The 25,611-nt window shown below is 35.6% G+C and overlaps 3 protein-coding genes across 3 annotated transcripts; all 3 read right to left on the bottom strand.

Moving 5' to 3' along the window:
• Nucleotides 1-4,121: 4,121 nt before the first annotated feature.
• On the bottom strand, nucleotides 4,122-6,909 carry LOC128995447 (filaggrin-2-like). Its single transcript, XM_054420465.1, has 2 exons — nucleotides 6,899-6,909; nucleotides 4,122-6,639 (listed from the first exon to the last, which is right to left on the bottom strand). Exons 1-2 carry the CDS (start codon nucleotides 6,907-6,909, stop codon nucleotides 4,122-4,124), a joined length of 2,529 nt encoding a protein of 842 aa, XP_054276440.1.
• Nucleotides 6,910-7,038: 129 nt separating this feature from the next.
• Nucleotides 7,039-11,532, bottom strand: LOC128995446 (histidine-rich glycoprotein-like). The gene is made up of 3 exons (XM_054420464.1): nucleotides 11,476-11,532; nucleotides 10,436-10,503; nucleotides 7,039-7,945 (listed from the first exon to the last, which is right to left on the bottom strand). Exons 1-3 carry the CDS (start codon nucleotides 11,530-11,532, stop codon nucleotides 7,039-7,041), a joined length of 1,032 nt encoding a protein of 343 aa, XP_054276439.1.
• Nucleotides 11,533-12,928: 1,396 nt separating this feature from the next.
• On the bottom strand, nucleotides 12,929-17,337 carry LOC128995296 (histidine-rich glycoprotein-like). The gene is made up of 3 exons (XM_054420270.1): nucleotides 17,253-17,337; nucleotides 15,184-15,257; nucleotides 12,929-14,565 (listed from the first exon to the last, which is right to left on the bottom strand). Exons 1-3 carry the CDS (start codon nucleotides 17,253-17,255, stop codon nucleotides 13,134-13,136), a joined length of 1,509 nt encoding a protein of 502 aa, XP_054276245.1. The 5' UTR covers nucleotides 17,256-17,337; the 3' UTR covers nucleotides 12,929-13,133.
• Between the last annotated feature and the right edge of the window lie 8,274 nt (nucleotides 17,338-25,611).

Genomic DNA, 25,611 nt, shown 5'->3' with positions numbered 1-25,611 from the left:
ATATTTTTCACCGCACTACGTTGTTTTAGTAGTTTTACACAGACGTTAATTGGAGGCTGAAAGCTACGCATTGCTGTCCAAGGTCGAAATGACAGCTATAGGTGTAGTTAAAATTGTCCAGCCCTAGTACCGAAAATCACTTATTTAATTAAAACATTTATATATATATATACCGGGTGTCCCACGAAGGGGTTTAAACGTTTGATTTTATATTGCGTGCCCATTCATGCACCGAACCTTTTTAAACTTTACACAGTTTACAAAGTAGGTTCTAAAAATATTCTGGAAAAATTTCAACTCCCTAACCTTAGAAGAAACAAAATGGCGGCTTATTGACAAATTTACCAATGTGCTTTCTATAAAAACTACTTTCATGATTTATTATTAGTTATTTATTTATTATTATTATTTATTAGTTATTAGATTAATTTTTGGTTTTCCATTTGGCTATGTTCTAATTTTTTCTTGTTTTAAAGTCATATTGCCCTGGAAAGTAACAATAAAAATATTTTATAAAACCAAAAATACCTTTTTTAATGTTTTAAAGTAACTTTTTCAATATGCCGCCATTTTGTTTCTACTAAGGTTAGGGAGTTGACATTTTTCCAGAATATTTTTAAAACCTACCTTGTAAACTGTGTAAAGTTTCAAAAAGTTCGGTGCATGAATGGGCGCGTAATATAAAATCAAACGTTTAAACCCCTTCGTGGGACACCCTATATATCATTAAATATACAAGCAGTATATCCTTAATGAATTGCAATAGACCGCTGCCTAGCAATTATCTATATAGGTAAATAAAATTAGAGTTTTGTCTGTACATTGCTCAGAATCATAAATTTTGAGGTTATTCAAATTTTCCTGGCTTTTGTAGCAAGTTGTTTATAAAAAATTGTTGTAAGATTGTATGATTTTTAAAGAAATAAAATAAATCCCTAAAACTGGTGACAAGTTGAAGGGGAGATACAACTAGCCGTAGGTACAACTAGACGTAGGTACAAGTAGGCGTAGGTACAACTAGTCGTAGGTACAAGTAGTCGTAGGTACAAGTAGTCGTAGGTACAAGTAGTCGTAGGTACAAGTAGTCGTAGGTACAAGTAGACGCAGACGTATGAGGTACAAGTAGACGGTGGCGTACCCGACTAGTTGTACCTGTAGATTTTTAAGAGGTACAACTAGACGTAGAGACAACTAGACGTAGGTACAACTAGACGTCCGCACCATCGTCAAGTTGTACCTACAGCTTTGGACGAGGTACAACTAGACGCCTGTCACCAAAATGCAGCAGGTACAACTAGACGCCGGTACAAGTAGACATCGCCCCGAAAATGAGAGTGGACTATACTATACCAATCAGAATAGCAAACATTACTAATACTGTCCGAGGTAGTAAGGACAATGGTTTAATTACAATGGTGTCGTACATACCATTTATTTTTGGTTTTGGATTGTCTAACCAACCCATAAAATTGTGACTATGATAGGTCTTTTAGTTGTTTAACATCATTGATTCGTTTATTTAATGCACTCAGTAGTTGTTGGTTCTTAGTTACAATAGCGCTGGACACCAAAACGCACAGACTAACCATGGCGGAAAAGCCTTGGTTCTAGAGGACTTGTAGCTGAGGTTCAAATATTGTGAATAACCAATGGATTTTATACATGTAATAATACTGTGACTCACTTGTTGAGATCCCACCTAGGCTGTTGATTCGCCAGTATAGGAGAAATGTATGCAGCTCTATGGTGGGGATAACGTTTTCCTTAATTGAAGAGGTATCCCTACTTAACATACCATATTCGCATTTGCTAAAAATCGTGATTTTAAATCGGAATTTTACCCCCTGTCCATATAACTAGCGTTTAGACAACTGAAAATGTACGGGCCGGATTTTTCCCCCGAATTTTACCCCCGGCTTTTTACTCCCCAGAATTTTACCCCCTGGCCGATTTTAGAAATTGAATGTTTGATTTTCTTATTTCATTTTTTAATTAATTGTAAACATTTCATTATTTAGTAGCCTATCTTTATTTATTTATTTTGTAAAGAAATGTTCGAAACAATTATCATTCAGTTGATTGTTTATACGTCATATTAACCAACTGTTAGCTTCAAAGATCGAATCCTAATTACTAGAATCTCAAAATTAAAATTAAAAACCTGTTCGGTTAGTTAATGTTACAAATAAATTAATATAGGCTACTTAATAATAAAATGTTTAGTATTAAATTAAAACAGAATGAAGATGATTAATCATTCTCGCTAATTTATATATCTGGCCAGGGGGTAAAATTCCGGGGGGTAAAATTCCGGGGATAAAATTCCGGGGGTAAAAATCCGGGCCGTACACTCTAGGTTTTTATAATTTGATGTGTTCTGATTAAATTCACAACCGTGAAAATATATGTTTAATTCCGCGTTTAATCCATCGAGCTGATGTCGCGAAACTCAAAAGTTCGCGGCCGGAATTTTACCCCCTGGTAAACAAAAAAAAAAAAAATCATAAAAATCCGCTAAACCCTATTATTGACTTAACTATTCTTCAATATCTCATAGCCAAAGCTAAAACTCATAATTTTTTGCCCAAAATCCTTATCAGTGTCAACATATTAGAAATAACAACAATATCATTTTAATGGTACAAGTAACTTTATTGGTACATAATTTCATATTTCATTACATTAACACACACAAAACACACACTACATTTGTATGTGTTTGTGTTTCTTTACATTACTATTGTTTTAAACTGTACAGATTCATCTTCATGGCTAAAATAATCAATTACACATATCGAACACGTTGTCATCAAATACAAAACAAGTAAATGATACATAGGTCCTAGCAAAATATATGGAGATTGTTCAAAAGTTAATAATCAACATTAAGATCATTCTTAGTTAGAGGTGAAACGGTTTAACTTTAGTCACAAAAGAGAGGTTGTAAACCTAAATTCTTATTAAAACTGAACAGAGACAGCTATTTATTATTATAATGTTGTATCTAAGATTATTGTAAACACAAACCTTTAAGGCTTCAACTGTGCAGCCAGTTCATATCCGTGCACATGTTTAATTAATTGATTTTTTGTAATACTTAGTTCTATCAAGTGAATGTCTTATATGTTATTTAAATTTTAATTTGAAAGTTTCATAATTTTAAAATAAGTTAGAAATCCAATTTAAATTTGTTGAAAAGTTTTGATATTTGTAGTAAAAAGATTTGATCATAATTTTTATCTTAAGGGTTTAAAAAGTCGGTTGGTAAATTAATAATCAATAAAATTACCAGTTTACAGAAATAAAGTATAGTTCTACATTTTGAAAATAATCTTACTTTGCATTGTTCTATCAAAATATATTCTTATAGAGGAGGATTCTGAGGAGTGTTGTAGATACAAATAAATCTAAAATAACAGGGAAATCACAGTTTCAATACAGATAAATAAAATATGATTTAGCGAAGAACTTTAAGGTTCTCACGCATGAAAATTCAAGCAGTGTCTCCAGATGTACATCTAATTTATAAACCGATAAACCTCGCTTAATATGCCTGAAAAAATATCTTCTTACTCATTAAAGCAATTTCTTATTTATTTTGTAATACTGATTGATTACTTAGTGATAAACATAACTTGAATATTTTACCATAGGATTATATTGTAATGTGGATTTACTTTACAAGTAACATGAAGCTTTTGCCCTTAGTATTTTATTGTATCATATATATTATAGATTTATGAGGTTATCGAAAGCAATGAAAAAAGACCCATTTTAAAAGAAGAATGGAATGCTTTTTCAATTGTATATTCCGATTGGTAACTTTTTATTATTTTGAAGGTTATAATCTTATGTAAATTTGAAGTACAGCATTAAAGAACATGAAAAGCTTGAATAGAATATCTTGTGAAAGAACGCACCATTTTCGTTCTTTACCAAACCAAACGATTCAATTGTTTCTACAACATTAAATATTCATGCCTATTTCAGCAAAACCTATACATCAACCATCAATAGGGCATTTAGTCGACTCATACACTGCAAATTTTAAATATGTTGGATTATTAACGATTCAGGTAAATTTTTAAAATAACTCAGTAGACAGCAAAGAAAAACTATGGTCAACGATGGTCATCATCCGGTGTGGAATGTTTATGGCCATGTTCAGCATGCCCATGATGTTTATGGGAATGTTGGGCATTGCCATGGTGTTTATGATCATGCTCAGCTTCTCCGTGATGTTTATGATCATGCTCAGCGTGGCCGTGATGTTTATGGCCATGTTCAGCATGTCCATGGTGTTTATGGCCATGTTCAGCATGTCCATGGTGTTTATGGCCATGTTCAGCATGTCCATGGTGTTTATGGGAATGCTTTGCTTCTCCATGATGCTTGTGAGAATGTTCGGCTTCTCCGTGATGTTTGTGGGAGTGCTCTGCATGGCCATGATGTTTATGGCCATGTTCAGCATGTCCATGGTGTTTATGGCCATGTTCAGCATGTCCATGGTGTTTATGGCCATGTTCAGCATGTCCATGGTGTTTATGGGAATGCTTTGCTTCTCCATGATGCTTGTGAGAATGTTCAGCTTCTCCGTGATGTTTGTGGGAGTGCTCTGCATGGCCGTGATGTTTATGGCCATGTTCAGCATGTCCATTGTGTTTATGGGAATGCTTTGCTTCTCCATGATGTTTGTGGGAATGTTCAGTTTCTCCGTGATGTTTGTGTGAGTGCTCTGCATGGCCATGATGTTTATGGCCATGTTCAGCATGTCCATGGTGTTTATGGCCATGTTCAGCATGTCCATGGTGTCTATGAGAATGCTTTGCTTCTCCATTATGTTTGTGGGAATGTTCAGCTTCTCCGTGATGCTTGTGGGAGTGCTCTGCATGGCCATGATGTTTATGGTCATGTTCAGCATGTCCATGGTGTTTATGGGAATGTTTTGCTTCTCCATGATGCTTATGGGAATGTTCAGCTTCTCCGTGATGTTTGTGGGAGTGCTCTGCATGGCCATGATGTTTATGACCATGTTCAGCATGTCCATGGTGTTTATGCTCGTGTTTAGCATGACCATGATGTTTATGGGAATGCTCGCTATGACCGTGGTGCTTATGACCATGCTCAGCATGGCCATGGTGTTTATGATCATGATCAGCGTGGCCATGATGTTTATGAGAATGCTCGGCGTGACCGTGGTGTTTGTGAGAGTGTTCTGCATGTCCGTGATGCTTATGCTCATGTTCAGCATGTCCGTGATGTTTATGTTCATGTTCAGCATGTCCGTGATGTTTATGATCATGTTCGGCATGACCATCGTGTTTATGGGAATGTCTCCCTTCTCCATGGTGTTTATGTTCGTGTTCAGCGTGACCATGATGTTTGTGAGAGTGCTCTGCATGTCCGTGGTGCTTATGGCCATGTTCAGCATGTCCGTGATGCTTATGTGAGTGTTCTGCCTCTCCATGATGTTTATGAGAATGTTTACTTTCTCCATGATGTTTGTGAGAGTGCTCTGCATGTCCGTGATGCTTATGCTCATGCTTAGCATGTCCGTGGTGCTTATGTGAGTGTTCTGCCTCTCCGTGATGCTTGTGATCATGTTTTGCATGACCGTGATGCTTATGGCTATGCTCAGCATGTCCATGGTGCTTATGATCATGCTCAGCATGTCCGTGATGCTTATGATCATGCTCAGCATGTCCGTGATGCTTATGATCATGCTCAGCATGTCCGTGATGCTTATGTGAGTGTTCTGCCTCTCCATGATGTTTATGGGAGTGTTCTGCATGACCGTGATGCTTATGGCCATGTTCAGCATGTCCGTGGTGCTTATGTGAGTGTTCTGCATGACCGTGATGCTTATGTGAGTGTTCTGCCTCTCCATGATGTTTATGGGAGTGTTCTGTATGACCGTGATGCTTATGGCCATGTTCAGCATGTCCGTGGTGCTTGTGTGAGTGTTCTGCATGACCGTGATGCTTATGGCCATGTTCAGCATGTCCGTGGTGCTTATGTGAATGTTCTGCATGACCGTGATGCTTATGGCCATGTTCAGCATGTCCGTGGTGCTTATGTGAATGTTCTGCATGACCGTGATGCTTATGACCATGTTCAGCATGCCCGTGATGCTTATGCGAGTGTTCTGCATGTCCGTCGTGCTTATGTGAATGTTTAGCCTCTCCGTGATGCTTGTGAGAATGTTCTGCATGTCCATGGTGCTTGTGTCCATGTTCTGCATGACCGTGGTGCTTATGGCCATGCTCAGCATGTCCATGATGTTTATGTTTATGTTCTGCATGACCATGGTGCTTATGTTTATGTTTTCCATGTCCAGAATGTTTATGGGAATGTTCTGCTTGTCCACTATGTTTGTGTTTATGGGCCGCGTGACCATGATGTTTATGCTTGTGTTTCGCATGCCCGTGGTGTTTATGTTTATGCTCTGCATGGCCATGATGTTTATGTTTGTGATCAGCATGTCCTGCATGCTTGTGCACATGATCTACATAACCAAAGTGTTTGTGATGGTGAATAATCTGTCCTGGTGATGGACTTGCTTTTCTTTTGATTCTTCTTAGATGATTCACAGCAGTCTCATTGAAATTCAAGTATTTGCTGTCCCTCGGATTCCCCAGCCTGAAAAAGTCGAGATAGAATAAGTGCACATTGTAATAGTATAATTAGTTGAATCAAGCTTTTGTTGGTTTTATTATTTACATCAAATGTATTACCTACTGTGTACTTCGTCATATATCACACATACATACACAATCACTGTTTTGTTGATTTAAACTATATACTTAAATAAGTAAACATTTACCTTGCCTTTCCCTTAGTTGTAGATGTGAATTGAAATCCAGAATGTTCTAAAAACTAAATGCACGATAAAACTTACATATAAAGCATAACAGGTACACATAAAATGTACAGAACTGTGAAAAATATCTTAGAAACATTTATGTATGTTCAGATTATGTTCTTTCTGCACATGTATTCTGGATTCTCAAACTAAATAAACCAAATATATAACAGTTTTCATTTTTTGCTAATTATGTCCTCAACAGAGTCAAAAAAGCTATCATCACTGGATTTCCTTTCAATAATATCGTGGCGATTACTATATGCTGCGTCATGATCGTGATGTCCATGTCCATGTTTGTGTGAGTAATGTCCGTGGTGTTTATGTCCGTGTTCGTGATGCCCGTGATGTTTGTGACCGTGTTCACCGTGGCCGTGGTGTTTGTGGCCGTGATCATGATGGCCGTGGTGTTTGTGTCCATGGCCGTGTTCTCCATGATGTTTGTGTTCGTGTTTGTGACCCCCATGATGTTTGTGTCCATGTTCGTGGTGTCCGTGATGTTTGTGATCATGCCCGTGTGATCCGTGGTGTTTGTGGTGGTGAGACGCTTCTCCGTGGTGCTTGTGTCCATGTTCATGGTGCCCATGATGCTTGTGGTCGTGTCCGTGTGATCCGTGGTGGCTATGTTTGTGGTCACCGTGTCCGTGGTGTTTGTGACCGTGGTCGTGATGCCCGTGGTGTTTGTGGCCGTGGTCGTGGTGTGCGTGGTGGTCGTGTTTATGACTCCCGTGCCCGTGATGCTTGTGCTTGTGTTTCCCGCTTCCCTTGTGTTTGTGGTGATGCTCGCCGTGTCCGTGGTGTTTGTGGGAATGCTTGTGACCCCCGTGGTGTTTATGCCCGTGCTTGTGATGGCCGTGGTGCTTATGCGAGTGTTCATGCCCTCCGTGATGCTTGTGGCTGTGTTTCTTGTGACCAGTATGTTTGTGTATGTGAGCTACGTGGCCTGTGTGTTTGTGGTGATGTTCCACTTTTCCGTGTAACACGTGCTCTCCATGGCTTTTCTTTACATAGGCGTATGCTGGAGCCGCCGCGGGGGCAAGGTACCTAGGAGCATGGTACAGAACGACACCCCTTCTGAATCTTCTGAAACAGAAATACCATAATTTGTGTGTTTAAAACTTTACTGATCATAAAAAGTACTAAAAATTAGATAAACATCTTCTTTTTAAATAGGAATTGTTGATATGTTTTCAGAAGGAGTGTGTTCGTAAAAGGTATTGGGATCTGTTTAGTTATATATATATATTGAATCCAAACTGTAAGTTATTAGATTTCCTTATATTTCATTTACACGTTTTACTGCATTACTAATCCTCCAAATATATTTTACAATTATAACTAATACCTGTTCATTATTGTTTTGGAACACGTATCTTGTCTATTTAAGATACAATCTCGAACTCCATTCTAGGAAAGTTCTTTGGTTAAAGAAGGAATTAAATTTGTATACTAATCTTAAAACTCTACTTCCATCACTGAACTAACAATAAGTAAATATAAGATACTTACACAACATTCCAAGGGGAGAGCTGAAGCTGAAGCATTGTAAGCAATTTCAGCAGAAGCGATGATGTATATTAACAGTTAGCAGCAAAGCACACAAACATTCTGCACACGATGCTGTTGTTTCAGCACTGAAGTCATTATAAACAAAGCACAAAGCACAGAAGAATCAAGATAGCATATCTCAATTCAAACTCATACAATGTACATTATATTTGTTAGGAAGCGGGATTGTTGTGGATAAGGATGTCCTGTGTAAGCATGAAGAAGCATTTTGTTAACATGTTGATGCATTGTAGAAGGATGTACAGTAGCTTGGATGGTTGTGTGTTGAAGCAATTTTTTTATAGGGTGTAGTTACCTAATCGTAGTACGATCTAGAGAGTACATTATCATTATCATTTTAAGGTCAATAAAATGGACTCTTTCGTTCAAATTCTTCCAAACGAATATGTATATTTAAAATAAAATAAAAACGTCTTTTAAATTCTCTGATTTTGATGACATTCTCGACAAAATGATAAATATTATATTTGAATGAATTAGCAAACCTTTTTTTGCCGCGGGAAGATTTGTTTTGGTCGGAAAGGATCATTTTTAACAAATAGGTTTTAATTATTTTATGACAACCGGTTTTTTAAACCGCTAAATAGATTCACTGGTCAAGTCAAAAGGTGAACAACTTAGAGAATTGCATTACCTACTTTACATCCATTAATCACTAAGACATAAAAAGTGGCAAACCACCTGTAATTATCCTTTGACGCTAAGCTGTTCTCAATTATTATGTAAATAAAGAATATCTTCTTTTGTCTAAACTGTGGTACAATATCCCCTTTATGAAAACATATTCAAAATGTAATTGCTTGCTTCAAATTAGTCTACATATAGGCCTAAGTAATATCTGAGTGGTTGATGTAGTTTCAATTTTAAATATTGAAAGTTAAAGATTTCCCTTATAGATCCTGTGATGCAAATTTATTTACTTATTATACAGGCTGTTTGTGAACTCTCTGGAAAAACTTCGCAGGATTGTTCCATGGGTTGGTACAAGAATGTTTTACATTAGATACATGGGTCGCCGGAGCCTCGTTTTCCGGATGTCCGTCTTTATGTGTTTTATATAAATAACTCAAGTTTGAATTGAGGAACAAACTTCAAATTCGACAAATTAGTAAATCTCTCTGTGATACACAAGCATGCAAAATTTAATTTCGTTGACTAAATGTCATTACTGTTCTGTGATACTGTGTGATTTCTGTTTCAAAATGGCGACCATCTAATGTCTTTGACGTCAAATTAAATTAAAAACAGTAGTTTCAAAATAAACACAAGAATAACAAAATGTGGGAAATTTAATAAAATCAAATAACACCTAGCTTTTAAATATAAAAACACATGCAGCTGAGCTATTATTTTTTATAATTAACTGCGATATTTTGTTATTGCTGGGAAACCAATTGTTATTGTTTATTTTTATTTCTTTAAATCATCTGATTCCTTCTAAATTGTTACAACAAAGTAAACCCGTTGGTTTCCACTCCCAACAACATTTAGTTTTTGTTACTAGGAAGTTAAACGTATTAAGTGCCTATTACAAAGTAAGGGTACATTACGTAAACAGATTTCAATAAGTTAAAAATAGGACACATAATTTCTTTTTAAACTAGCTGCATAGGGAAAACCTACAGTGAACGCGGTTATTTATTTTATGCACATTCATCGGAAACTCTATTCCCTCCTGGCTGGAAGAGCCAGGTACAATCAATGCCTCTGTTCAGTAAAAATGACCACCCAGTAACAATTTAAACCAAATTAAAATATAGATATATATCCAACCATTTATGTGTCAGAATTTCTTTGCTTCGTGTCACCTACAAATTTGAGAAAGTTCTCATGTTAATTGCGTTTTATTCATCCAGGTTCAGCATGTACAGAAAAAATGAGTTATAGGCTAGACGAAGTCTGAGCTAGTTTTTACAAAAATAAGCAAATATTACAAATTGCATGCGTGTGGAACCAACCCCTACACCTCTAAAGTACCATTTTTACAAGTTTGTTTATACTTACTGTCCGCCATTGGGGGAGACAAGTTGCACGGCACCAGCTGTACACAGGCTAACCAGTGCAGCCAACACCTGAAATGATTCTCCCATTAGTAGTGTAAACACAGCTACAAATATGTAAAATATGCATATTAGGGTTATCTCAAAATATAGAATAAATCTTACGATGTTGCTTTACTGTTAGCTTATAATACCAGAGGGCAAAACACTAAATGTAAAAGTATTTAGGTACGCGAGTTGCGTACACTACTTTACCTACGACACTGTTTTAATTACTATAATCCTCTCAGTGGGTTTAGTGTTTGTAGTGTTTATGGGGTTTTTTATAATCCTTTCCCCCAACCATTAGTGAATGTTTTAATTACTAACAATCACTACTAATCACTTTTAAGAGAGGTCATGTGTTCGTTTATAGCCTCTGACAGTGATGCAGGTACAACGAAACATGCACCAAACACAATGCACCAATCAACAATTAAATTGGCCTGGACAGCTGATAAGTTTAAGTTCGCATCATTACAATTTTACTTCTCTCTCAATCCTTGAATCTCATTGGTCCATTACCCGTGTTGTTATGAGTAAAACTATTTTGTTATGAAAGTAAACAATGCTGTTATATTAAACTTTTCAATTCTAAGAACTGAACTGAAACGGCTACTTTATAAAACGGTCGTAGGGAAATAGTGTTAACGACACTCGTAGAAAATGTAAGGTACGAGCCTAACTATTAAAATTGAGTTTAACTTGTCTATAACGATAACTAATCTAAGAAGTGTGTTTAAACTGTGCTTAACTTCCGATTAGGAATGCATTTTTACAATAATTATTTCCCCACCGAAATTTATGTGGATGTCCTCAATGAACTTTTTTACAATATACAAATCATCTATCGATAATTATTAATGTAGTCCCGAAGTTAAAGCGTTATTATTACATACTTTTGTTTATAACTGAATTCATTGTCAGTAAAATGTTTCCCCCAGTGACTCTGAATAAGCTTAGTACTTACAATCATCATTTTCTTATACCAATAGTTAATCTCACAACTTGAGAGTTGAAACTACTTGGTACCACTTTACTGTCCAAGATGGACTTGATCATCCTTGCCCCCAAGACTGAGAAATCGAAATATGTAGCCTATATTGTTAACGTGCCTTGTTCGTTTTCAGTCCAATAGAGGTGTCAAAGGAATACCATTAAATGTACTCTGAGTTATGTGTTATGTCTGTTATGTGTGTTTGAGGACAACAAATTTGTCAGCTGATTCTCTTCAATCTTTGATATAATAATTGATCAATGTTTCAACTTCTTTGGCGGACAAGTTATATATTGATAACTCTAAACTGTAGGTCATTTACCCCACATTTGGCCCAGTTCTCGCCCATTACACAGTATTGTCTGAGGCAGACATATGTAGTTTTTGTTTCGCCGAATGTGACTCAGTCGTCATGGTCGGGGAAAGCGTGTATAAGTGAGCAGCAAACACGACACGCGGCGCAATAGCTGGAGACGTAATGCATGATTGGATATGGCACATGGCTCCCACTGCTACCAGGATAAGTCACACGCTGTTTTGTATATTGCTTGGACATTTTTACTAATGATTATACGATTATAACCATCTGTTATCATGGTATTGTTTCCTGGACAAATGCAAAATTAACTCCCGTATTTTGTTTCTTCGAATCATCTTACTTTCTTTCACTGTGTTTAAGGAAAACTCTCGTTGCAAAATTAATCAATTCCTTAAGACACACACTGAGGTGAGTATTCTAAGCTGAATATGATGCACGGTAACTGTTGTGTTTATTGAGATGACTTGTTTCAATTGGTCTTAGGGAATACTTAAAATTCGCTCAAAGTATAGGACTGTTTTCATATGTATTATTTTGTTCTATTAAATGGTACCCTAAAATTAATTTCGAAGTTCTGGTTGCAAAAATGTTACTCATAAGCCTAACAGTGAAATTTAAATGTTGCATTTTGCTTGTTCAGTTTTCTGTTAATGTAGAAAATAATGTTCTGATACTCTAAATGTAGACCTAAATTTCTGTTACATAATTTACATGGTAAAAGTTCTGGTTGGTAGTTTAGCATTTATGTTTTACCTTATTAGGCTCGTGTATCTAATTTATTCGGGTTAATTATAATGTTGAATTTTGCTTGTTCAGTTTCATGAAACATTGATTTATTCATTTATGTTATATATTTAATTTATCTTTTTATACCATAGTAGTTTTAATTATAGTTAATATTGAAATACACTTAGCGAAACTGTTTCATACTGGCATTATTATTCTACTTTTGTTAAATTCATAGCCTACAACCTTAGATGGCTGCTTTTGTATGTACCGAAAATGAATTTGTGATGGTTGCTTTTTTCAATATAGTTTTGACCTTAAGGATATTTATATCACAAAACACTCATATATTCCAAATACAGTCTACATTAAAATTGTACTCTTGAGGAACTTCAAACATAGACAAAAAGGCTATATAAAGTTTATAATAATTTATTAACAAATATTACAACAATGATACACACAGTAACTCAAATTACACGTATAAAAGTACAAAACATGCATCAGTCAATTTCAACAATAAATAGGTAACAAACTGGTAAACAAGGTAGCGGCGACAAGTCGCGAACAAATAAATAAGTTACTACAGCAGTGACTTGGTGGGCAGCTATGAATTGACTTCTAGGGGTGTTCTTGGACCAGCTGGACTATCGGCTGTTGTTGGAGCTCTACCAGGGGCTCGGCGGGGACCGCTACTACAGGGGTCTGAGCCTCGGCGGGGATAGCGAACACCTGGCCTGCAGCGTCGTCGATGATACGAGCGTTAGCGTAGAAAGTAACATCGTCAAAGTCGTGGCTTCCACCGTGCTCGTCGTCAGGGGTGGAGTGGTGATGCCCGTGAGCACCATGGCCAGCGTGGTGGTGGTCGTGGGAAGCGTGTCCATGATGAGAGTGCCCGTGACTGGCAGATCCGTGGTGTTTGTGTCCGTGACCGAAGTGCCCGTCGTGGTGGTGCCCGTGCTCAGCGTGCCCGGAATGTTTGTGGCCGTGTCCAAAGCTACCCCCGTGATGATGAGCGTGGTCGGCAGAACCGTGATGTTTGTGTCCATGACCAAAGCTACCACCGTGGTGGTGCCCGTGTTCGGCGTGTCCGGAATGTTTGTGTCCGTGTCCGAATTCTCCTCCGTGGTGGTGAGCATGGTCAGCGTGTCCGTGGTGCTTGTGGCCGTGGCCGAACTCTCCGTGATGCTTGTGTCCATGGGACGCGTGTCCAGAGTGCTTGTGGCCATGACCGAAGTGTCCATCGTGATGATGCCCGTGACCGAACTCTCCGTGGTGTTTGTGTCCGTGTCCGAATTCACCTCCGTGGTGGTGAGCGTGGTCAGCATGTCCGTGATGCTTGTGTCCGTGACCGAACTCTCCGTGATGTTTATGCCCGTGAGATGCGTGCCCAGAGTGCTTGTGTCCATGTCCGAAGTGTCCTCCGTGATGATGAGCGTGGTCGGCGTGTCCGTGATGTTTGTGTCCGTGACCAAACTCACCGTGATGCTTGTGCCCGTGTCCGAACTCACCGTGATGCTTGTGCCCGTGTCCAAACTCTCCTCCGTGATGATGCGCGTGCTCGGCATGTCCGTGATGCTTGTGGTCATGAGCCGCGTGTCCGTGGTGCTTATGCCCGTGACCGAATTCTCCGTGATGCTTGTGCCCGTGTTCGGCGTGCCCGTGATGTTTGTGCCCATGACCGAACTCTCCGCCATGGTGGTGCCCGTGTTCAGCATGACCTTGATGTTTGTGTCCATGCCCGAACTCTCCGTGGTGCTTGTGTCCGTGTTCAGCGTGACCGTGGTGCTTATGTCCGTGCTCGTGGTGACCGTGATGTTTATGCCCGTGCTCGGCATGCCCGTGATGTTTGTGATCATGAGCTGCATGGCCCTCATGCTTGTGCACGTGGTCAACATGCCCCGAGTGGTAATGGTGGTGGGTCACAGCTTCGCTCGCTTTCAGATCATCATCGTCCTGCCTCCTCTCTGCCTCAAGTGGCACCGCCACCACCGCGACATCTGACGAGGGTTCGCTCTTTTGATCTTCAGCTGGAACAGCGTCTATCACAGGTCTGAAAGAAAAACAAATACATTTGAAAGTTTAGCCACTGAACAACGGCAAAGAATGTGTAATATATAGATCGAAAATAAACCAAATTGTGTTCGAAAGTTAATACATATATCATTTTTAAAGTTCTTAAAGTACTTAGCATATATCCCCTTAAATTGTTTACTCCGTCAGTTTCAGTTCCTACCAACTCGTCTTGAGTAATTTTCTTTCACTAGATTAGTAGGCATAGAAGGAAAAGATAGTATGGGAAACCAAAATTGAATGTAGTTTAGATTAATGTAGGCTAACTGGCAACACACCATTTGGATTTACTAACAGTTCACAAAAGCTTATACGGGCAGGAACGTTTGCGATCAAGTTTTAAGATTTAAAATCAATCAAAAAGGATTTATACACTTGCACTCACTACATCAACGAGCTGTCTTAAAATGTGGGACCTTTTACTTATAGCTCTGCATTACCTCTAATATAACCATATATAGAATTAATTCGTTTGAAAATTTCATTTTTTGAAAAAAAAGGACTATGGCGTGTATTGGTCTATCAAAAATGTTATGCAATATGTTTTTCATTTAACGTTCAATAGGTGTTAGTAAATACAATACAAAGATATACTTACACTTCAGGTATAGGGTCTGAGGTTGCTTTGTGTAAGCATAATACTGCGACTAGAATAGCTATGGTTTTTAACGCCTGGAAAAGAGACACATGTTAATAATATTTAAAATCACATAATTTCAGAATCTCTTCTAGATACTTGGAAATGTCAATAATCATTACAACAGTTGGCTCATAATTTAATGTTCTTAGGCTAAATTAGAAACATTAAGCTAACTTAAAAAATATAAATAACATAGATGCAGACTGTATGAGTGCCAGGAGTTAGGTAGATGAATTATCTCTATGCATTGATTATATTAGACACTTAAATACTTTAAAGAGTTTTTTAATATGAAAAGAACATTATGATCATTGGAAAATCTAGGTTTTGGATCGTGTAGTCTTTTACTTTAAATTTACATTAAATACTATTCAAAAATCTATTTTAGCTACTATTTACGTCTGTTAATTCTAGAGACTTTAACGCTGGTATAAAAGAAGCCTTTCTGGAAAAGTGTATGGAATCTAGTTTGTATACTTTTGTGCCCTAATAACAACTTTGCAAAGCATAAAAATACGTTCTTTTAGCTACAATTGGTCATTCGTGATCTTAATACACCAAGGAGGGTGTGTTTCTTACTTGGCAAGAGTAGCCACTGTCCTAGAGCGGCGGAGTTAGAGGAAGTCTACGGCAAAGCATCTCAGCGGGCATTACCGTTAACGGGTATTGTTTGTGAACGGCGCTAAACGGGGGAAGCAATTTTGACACTAAAACGGCAATAATCTGCTGGATATCCGAGGCTTTCGCCGAGACACAAAAACCGTAACACTCCGAGCAGTGCTTCATGAAAAATGAAAGCATTACGTCATAGTAATGGCTTCCTAGATCATGGTCTTGCAGGTGGAGAGTGGCCAGCAGAATGGTCAGGTGTACTTGGGTTGTTTGTAAACAACTTCCACGACCTAAACGGGGTTTGAGGGGTACTAAAGATTTTTGAAGAAACTATGGGACTCGCATTCAGTTAGATAGATGAACTACCGATTGGCATTTTGAAACTATATATCACTGAATTATAAAAAATTAAAACGTTTTTTGAAAGGTTAATCAATATTTTATAGAAATGCTCAACAGTATATTCAAATTTCGGTTAAATTCATTAACATCATCAGTCCTATTGAGTTTCATTTTTTTAGGTGTCGACTAGTTTCTTAAAGGAATAATCCATAAATCATGTCTTACTGGTATGAATTATGTTAAATAACAGAAAAACTGTTGTATACACAAAAATTCAAGACAGAAATCGTATATCAAGGAGTGGCGTCAAAGTTTAAGCCCGCATACTTGGGAATGTTACCGCTATTATTTAAGAACCGGAATCCATACTTTTAGCACTATGCTTAGTAATTCAATTACTGTACTATAAAACAATATCTTGCACAAATAAATTTTATTTTTCAACAAGATTGTAAAAATAAACTATTAGGCTACAGCAAATTTAAAGAGACAAAAATATATTATTGTATATTATTTATTTAATATTGTTTAAGGAGATAATTTTATTTAACAATCAACTATTTAAGGATTTAAAAAAATATTTTTCAAATGATTAGGATTTCCATATTAAGATTTATAAATCTAAAAATTTCTTTCTTAACAAACATTGTTATACTCTCAAATAGCTGTCAAAGATTTTAGGGGGTCCAAAGTTTATTCAGTTGAAGTCCGTTTGGTACATTACTGGTAAACACATACTCCAATATTACCTTTGAAAGGGTTTACGTTTTACTTATTTCATGTTACATTAATCAAAAATAGTAAAACTATAAAAGTATTAATTTGCAATGCAAAGTAAAAAAATTGTAATTATTGATAACCTATTATTTTTTAAATACTGTTTCATAAAACTACATACTGTACAGGTATGTATGTATAAGGTAGTAAAAATTCTTCATTTATATTTTCAAAATGTAATCATCTCTTTTCAACAAAACAAACTTATTTTTTACAAATCTCTTTTAAAACGATTTTTAAATAAAATATTTTGAATTGAAAACTAAAAGTGAATAGTAAACAAACATAGTACTCACCATGGCGGTGCTGGTTGCGCCTGTATCCTGGCGCTGCTACTGAGTTGCTACTGAGCTGTAGTGAACTGAAGTGAACTGTCCACTGTCCGCCCCTCGACGGTTGACTGTGCTGAGATAAGGCTGATATCGCTATATATACAAATCACAAGAGTGATTCGGTTGCGCCTGTCGCCATCTTAATTTGAGGGCGCCAGAAAAAACGGTCCTTTCCTTTCTCTTAGCGCTGGGTGCTCTGCGCTATAGGGGAGGCGCGCATTGTATTAGGGTGGAGTAGACAGGGGTGCAATGCGCATGTGGTATTGAATAATTGTACTTAATTATTTAACATTAAATCCCCCAGAATGTTTCAAATCAAATCAAATCAAATCAAAATCTGTTTTATTTCCAGAGATTATTCACAACATATACATATACAAAATACGAACAATAGTCCCGCATAGGCCGTAAAAGACCTGTGCGCGGGACGAGCTCTATTACAAATAGAAATATTCTTTAAAACTAAGACTAAATTAATCAAAATTACAATTAAATTACAATTAAGCTATGAGACAGCTACAGGAACATTTAATGCTAAGTAAAAGGTAGTCGAGTGATTGGAGTTGCAGTTACTGATATCTGTTATCTGTACGCTAAGTATTGTTTAGTGTACTTGTGTATTAATTATTGTTATGTATTGTATACTGAACTGATAAGTGTCTCAGACTGATCGAGCCCAATCTCCGACAGCCAACTGCTTACCGAACGTTTATAAACCTTTATGTTTAAATCTACCTTTTTGTGGAATATTCAATTTTTTAAACGCTTACTTGAACAAATATATTGATCAAATTTAAGGATGTTCCCAAATAAAAAAACCTTCAATATAGAATTTCAAGATAACAAATTAAATATTTCAATAAAATCCTTGAGTTTTTAAAACATAATTTTCCAATTTCCAGAGATCGTAATAAACTTTGTGATTTCTAGATAATTATTTTTAGGAAGAAAATCTAAAGATGTATGAGTCAAACTTCTTATACTAAAAATTATCCTTTTTACCTTAATTAGACGTTATTTATAACTAAAACAATCCTTTTTAACTTCGTTAATTTATGACTAAAACAATTTTAAGTAAGTGTCAATAATGTAAATTCAATATCGGATTTACCTAACTAACGTTTATAGTATCATTATTAATTTTTAGTCCAGCCTGCACTCTAATGCTGAAATAAATCACAGGTTGAAATTTTTCATATTGAGTAGTACGTTTTTTTACGTGATAAATAGTTGCACAAGGCCTGGTAAATTATAAATTTTAGTAATCAACAATAATACAATTGTCTCCAATATATTCATTTCAAAAGTAAGAGATCGTATAGACACATAAATGTAGAAAAATATTGTAATTGAATTGTTTTCTGTTGACGTTAATTTAAAAATGATATCTATTTTTCGCTGAATTAGTGTTGTTTGTGTGTGTTTTTTTCAACTAAACAAGCAAATACATATTTTCGTTTGAAAAAATGATTTGCACCCCTTTTTGTAACACCGATAAATGAAAATATAACATTTACAAAATAGTTCACTAATGGTTTTTGATAAGGTTTTCACTTTTGTGTGCAAACTTTTGTGTGATGCTATCAAATTCAATAAACTGTATAAATACATAGTATGCCTACACGTTGTTGTTTAGTATACGTTTTGCCTTGTTGCGGGATTTTAAAAGTATAGCTAAAATAATATGTATGTATTTTTTAGAATGTCTTAAATATTTTAAATCATCTTTCTTAGTATTTATAACCGTCTTAGCACGAAAATGAGAAAGCGTCGAACGAAAATCTTTTAGATTTTCTTGCTAAAAACACAGGGTTCCTTTTCTGAAAGGCATCGTACGTGTGCTGCTTAAAAAATATTGTTGAATATATTACATGGTGAACAATTAAATTTGCTGCTACTGTACGTATTATGAATTTGTTTAGTATATTTGACATTTCAATCACCCTTTTATGTTAGGTTTTTGCTTTGACTATCAATACAACTTCAGTATCCAATAGTCAATGGTTTTAGCTATTATTTATTTCTATGATGATTACATTGTCACAAATTTAAAAGTAAATAAGTGGCAATTCTATCAATCATTTTAGTAGCTAATTTTGTACCTATCCTAGACTTTCAATATACAACAATGCAATGTTTGTACTGTACAGTGCCTTCATGTACCAATCACAATAGACATTGACTAGATAACTTGCATATGAAGTTCCTCATCCGCCACATAACAATATCGTTCCACTCATTTGCTAGCAAATGTGCTGACTAATCGTCAATACCGTTGATTAGGCTAAAAATCAACTTATATAATATAAACTGCAAGTCATTCAAATGTCTTTATTATATCCTCATGGAAGGTTTAATGGCTATGTTTTTCCACAATAACTTTTATTATTTTTTCTATAAATCAGTAATTGTGCTTACTTTGTTACCCATTTTAAAATAAATTTAATGTCTAATACATTGACATGATTGTACTTTAAGGTACGAAAGAAGTAAAGTTGGATTGTCCCTGGATATTTTATAAGTACATTCCATCATCCGCAAATTCTTGTATAAAGCTGTTGCGAAACCAGTTTTACAGCACCCACTAAATCTAAATAGTTGTAACCAACTATCTTTTAGTACCGTTTAAGTTATTTAAAATGGTTTAAATTACATTAGGGTCACCATAAATCTGGAATATACAGGGTGTCTCGGAACTCTCTGGAACTTTTCATATAGAATTGTTCTTTAGATCGAGACAAACACATTTCACCCTACGAACACGGTCCTCCGGTTAGTAACTTTGCGTATGTTGGTATTTATGTGTTTATATCAATTATTTCATAAGTCAAGATTTATTTAAGATAGAAACTTTAAATTTAATATAAATGCGTATCTTAATAATTAAAATAATGGCATGAAATTTCGTTGCTAAATCTTAACAGATTTCAAAATAGCTGTCATTTAAAAATATTTTAATGTCAAATTTCATAAAACCCGTTACAGCTACAAACCATTATTAAGAGAGGTAAAAATGCACAGTAGAAAGACAAATTAAACGGCACCTTATTTACTTAAAACACCACGATAAATTACCAAGTAATTATTGTTGGAAATCAATTCAATTTGAATAACACCACATTACACACCTAAAACATCGTTTCACAGCACATATGAGATGCGGCCCATAATCAATCAGCTGTTTTATGTGCACTTCATGGTAAACATGTATCAGCCTCTTATTAGTATGTGCCACATGTTAAGAGAGAAAAAGGAAACATTAGCTGTTTGGCGTCAACAATGTGTGTTACAACCGTATGTTGTTTTGTTATGAATTACTATACTGTGATATACATTATTCTTTCAATACCAATAAACAACTGGTCCAAGTTTAACATTAAATGGACATTAAACAGCTGATTAGTTATGGGCAGCATCCCATATGTGCTATGAAACTATGCTTTTGGTATGTATCATGGAAATTACATTTATTTACAAAAAAATATTACTACTTGTTTATTTATTATGCGCTTTTAGTAAATGAGGTGTCATTTGATTTGGCTTTTAACTGTGCATTTTTACCTCTCTTAATTATGTTTTGTTGCTGTAACGGTTTTCAATAAATTTGCCTACACAATATTTAAACGGCAGCTATTTTTAAATTTGTTTTTTTTTTATAGAGGGCCAGGCTTCAAGTAACCATGGGATTGCATCGCAGCTAGAACAGCTTATTGTGCACTTTAAATTTGTTTGGTTATAGCAACAACATTTTATACACTTATTTTCATATTTTTATATAATTTGTATAAAAAGCGTAAACGGACCGAAATACGGAAAACTAGTCACCGGAGAACCATGGTTATGATGTGAAATGTGTTTGTCTCGACTTAAGGAACAATTTTATGTGAAAAATTTCTGAGAGTTCCGGGACACCCTGTATTGGATTTTCTTTTTAATTGGGAATTTACATACAAAGTGGAAGTAGGATACAAAGTGGAAGTAGGTTAGTTAGGTTTTGCGCATTGCCAACATTACGTTTGCCTTGTTTCTATATCTAACACTACAAGAACAAACTTAAGTTGAGAATGAACCAAATTTAATTAAGAGTCCTCGGAAAATTTTTCAAAAATCCAAAAACATTATATATTAAAGACAGACTTGAGATTTAAATACATGTGTGTCGTTAATATTTTTCATATCTAATGTTGTTAAAAGTTGATGGAAATAAATTACTAATCTCTTGTTTGGCTTAAGGTAGATGAAGTATGACTATTTACAAGATTTAAAACACCGTTCCAATGAATTAAAGAACCACTCTGTTTAGGCTATTCTAGGACTAGTTTAAAAAACCCGCATGATCATAGTCAAAAAACTTAGTACCTCCTATTGGAGTGGTAATTTCTTTTTCGATATGAGTAACCTTTATACTAAGTATTCACAAATTTACTCACCCATTCACTTAAATACTTTCCTGAGTCATTTATTCGGTAATACTTGAATTCAAAATGGCGACAAAACGAAGGTAATAATGCCATTTTAACAATTATGCCAGATTATGTATACCATTTACAATTTTGGTTTGGAAATTTAGACTCAAGTAACGTAATTTAATGTGTGTCTATTTGGTTCGGTCTCCAAATATGAAAAAGATAATTGTAGACGCGTGTTTAGTCTATCATAAAACGTTCTACCCTATCCCTAAACACGCTACTAGTCCCTCGCTGAAATTAATTATTATTATTTTTTTTTTTTTTTGAAATTCAATATAGGGTTATATGGTTATATATCTTTAAATCTTCAGGGTGGCTTGGGAATTGTTTACTTTGCTATTTGAAACTTCATAAATTCATCTATGAATTTCAGTATCAGAACAGACAGAAAAGACAGGCCGTTTTTCTTGTAGTTTTGTATACATTATAATTGTGTCTAATACTTAATTAGGAATCTCTAACCACTAGGTCGTTGTAATGTAAAGAGCAAACTAACTGTTTAGTTAACGGTAGTTCAATAAGGACCTCTGGGACAGAATATCCACCACCCCTGATGACGGAATCATCCAAGTCGTTTTACTCGTGTTCTACCGAAGAGTGATAGAGAATGTTAACAAATCCTTGTTAATTATCTTAACTTCCTAACCTCTTTGGGTCATATTCAAAATGTTACTAGCGCAAAGCAGTTCACATCTTACCCCCGTTGTTTATGAGTTTCCTAATCATCTACCAAAACAAGTGTCTCATAGCCTAGCTTGATTTACAATGTAGTTAAAAACTAATTATCGTTTAAAATAGTTTACATGGGATTTTGTCTATCTTGTCCCTGTTGTCATCTCTTAGCCTTTCCCATCAAAAGGCTTCACTTCACCCGTCGTTTATGACTTCTCTCGACCATTGCCAAAAGTGTCTCTAGACAAAATTTGATTCAACAAGGAACTTTAAGACTAATTATTACTGTCGTTGAATATGTTTTACATATAATTATGTCTGTCTGTCTGTCTGTCTGGTGCTTTTGTCACACCCTGAAGGTCGCAGGCGACACTACGTCTGAGGCAACCCCTGATGTGGCGTGGCGCCGCCGTAACTCGCAATCCGCCCTTCACGGGTAGATACTGTAACTGGTCGCCAGAGACAACGCGTTTCCGTTCGAATTTCGCCCAGCCGGATCTACCAGCGATCTACACACCAGTTATGCCCAGGTAAGTGTTTTGACTAGCATAATGGAAGTTGGTTGTTTAATATGGCTTGATTACTGGTGTTGGGGATAAAATGTGCTGGTGCAGCAAAATTTGTTTTTTGTAGATCTATTTAAGTTATTTTTAGTCTTAGAGTTGTAATAAAGAAAGTTGTGTGGAAAAATTCTTGTATGACTAAAAGCATAATAAGATGAGACCATCAAAGATGTTTTTATGAAAATAATACAAACTTTTTGGCTCCTTGTTATATCAAAATAACATATTGTAAACTGTCTGTGCGAAACCATCATACTAAAATCTTTAGATTCAAACATTGCTGCATCAATTTTTATTTTGTTCTGGAATCGGATTAAATTAGGAAAATATATCCAGTACGAGGAGAATCCGCAGGGAAAGAGGTCAAACATGGTATGTTCAATAATCAAACTAAAGATACAAATTGTATTTCATTAAAAACAATTATTATTCTTTTATATATATTATTATTTATCTATGAACTGGTTAAACCAAAACCCCCCATTTCATTATTGTCTTACTACCCAATATAGTATTTAGTAGTTTATAAGATCGATGGTATTACGAAAATACATAAACCTATGACTCAGTTTTACAACAAGTCATATACAATCATTTTATAATTACCAGTATAGAAAAGCTCGTTGTTTCGGCCCGTCAGTAAACAAGCATTTGAGGAATAGTAAATTACGTTACTAGTCCTGAAAATAAGTGTTTACCGGACGAGTGTGGTCGTTCCCGTGCGAGACGAAGTCGAGTACGGGATTACCATACGAGTCCGGTACACACATTTTGGACGAGTTACGTACGATAGTTTACGCCATACTACTAAATCCGTACAAATCCTTATATATTTCCACCAACTAAAGGACTAATAAACACTAGTCATAACCTTTGAGAGAGGTTATGTTTTTGTTTATAACCACTAATTGCCACGAAAATACAGTATAATCAGCTGATTGGTGTCCGGTAAAACTCATTGCAGAACAGTATTACGCAATGAAACCCCATTTGAATAAGCTGGCGGCAAACAGCTGTTTTCTGGACTAAATCCTTGCGTGGAAAGTTCATCAAAATAATGTAGGGTGGCGTAAAGTAATAAACGATAAGGTAAAAATACCCACTTTTTCTGTAGACTTTAAATAATTTTTTTAGACGTTGCTTTGGAATTTGAAATTTGAAGGCTTGAGATGTAGCCCAAAATACATTATGTTGATACCAGCCTTTGTCATGTTAAACCCTATAATATATCTTTATCTGTCTCTATGTCAAATTTTAATAATTAATTTCCATTAGGCCATTTTGTTCAAGTAACAACATCCAAATATCCATCCATCAGTCTATTCAAATAGTCATATTTATATTATTATAAAAAATGTATCCTGAGTCTCTGCGGTATTCTGATGTAAATTAAAATTGTACAGTACGTGCTTTTGTTTCGGCAGTTTATAGGGCACGGATGTATTTTCACTACCCTCAAACAAGTGCATTTTCTGTACATAAATTAAAACAACAAAACAAAAGAATATAGGCTTCGAACAATCACGCCCGGCGATCGTTTGTATATAGAGACATTCTATGTGTATATTTTTTTCATCCACGTTTCACATGTATCTAAAATCTAAAATTCCTAATTTTCTAATTAAAATTTGTAAGCAGCACTGAACAGACAAGCGTTGCCTTATTATATTTATTTATCTCCAAAACTAATGGCCTAATCTCTCACTAAGATAACATTAACACGCTTTTATCAATCATATTTTTTGAGATTATGAACAACTAAAAAAAATTAAACTTGGTTATGAAAAGCTTTTATCACCATAGTTGAGATTTGGTAAATTTCATTGAGAAAGTTTTCAAACACCTTTGATGTAAAAGTTTGTTTTCTCCAATTCAGTAAAGTATTAACCAGACTTTAAGCATTTAAACTATTTGGTAAATCCAATATAATAGAGATTACTTCTGTATACGAAACAAGTAACTGGTCAACTTATCTCAATGATTATAAAAAAATCTTTTAACAAATTTGTATGTTTATTAATTTTTACGGTGATTTTCATAAAATGTTTTTTCCAGATAAGGAAATCAGACTTTGTGACTTTTGCCCTTAAGATTTCGTTGTTTTTCGTAAATCTTGTAAAAAATCTAACAACACATATTTTACAACAGTCCACTAATAGCTTCAGTCTTTGAGACTATGAACTTAATGTTTCGACGCTCAGTATTAACGTTACTCTCCCCCTTCTCATTCTCTCTCTCTCTCTCTCCCGCACACTCTATCTCTCTTTCTCTCATTCTCACCGACTCGCCAACTCTTTGTCTCTTTCTGCTCGCCGCAATAGAGCTGTTAAGACCAAGACAACTAAATAGTGGAATAAATGACGTAAGACGATAACTAAGATAATTGTTCATTTCGTCGTGGTCAGTGGCTATGGTATGTTTGCCAGAATTGGTACGTTCTGGGTGTTGTAAGTCCCCCCTCCCCCTGGCAGGACCCACATGTTGACACATTGCTGGAGACACTTGCAGTTCTTATTCAAATACGTCATACAAATCTATGGAAATGTAGATTTAATGTTAAAATACAACCATGGTTAATTTTTAAAATTTAATTGCAGGCCTAGCCAGAGATTTTTTGGA

Source organism: Macrosteles quadrilineatus, unplaced genomic scaffold, assembly GCF_028750875.1.
Source record: "Macrosteles quadrilineatus isolate MER2022 unplaced genomic scaffold, UCM_ALF_1.0 Scaffold_5__1_contigs__length_97177068, whole genome shotgun sequence".
Taxonomy (NCBI): Eukaryota; Metazoa; Arthropoda; class Insecta; order Hemiptera; family Cicadellidae; genus Macrosteles; species Macrosteles quadrilineatus.
The sequence above is the reverse complement of the archived record's forward strand: the minus strand, read 5'-3'. Positions and strand labels throughout refer to the sequence as shown.

Excerpts from the sequence above, each read along its gene's own strand:
- LOC128995446 (XM_054420464.1), bottom strand. The coding sequence starts at position 11,532 with ATGATCAAGTCCATCTTGGACAGTAAAGTGGTACCAAGTAGTTTCAAC. Across the intron at positions 10,504-11,475 it reads GTAGTTTCAACTCTCAAGTT|GTGTTGGCTGCACTGGTTAG; the intron begins GTGAGATTAACT and ends GAATCATTTCAG. Across the intron at positions 7,946-10,435 it reads GTCTCCCCCAATGGCGGACA|AAGATTCAGAAGGGGTGTCG; the intron begins GTAAGTATAAAC and ends TTTCTGTTTCAG.
- LOC128995296 (XM_054420270.1), bottom strand. Across the intron at positions 14,566-15,183 it reads TCAGACCCTATACCTGAAGT|ACCTGTGATAGACGCTGTTC; the intron begins GTAAGTATATCT and ends TTTTTCTTTCAG.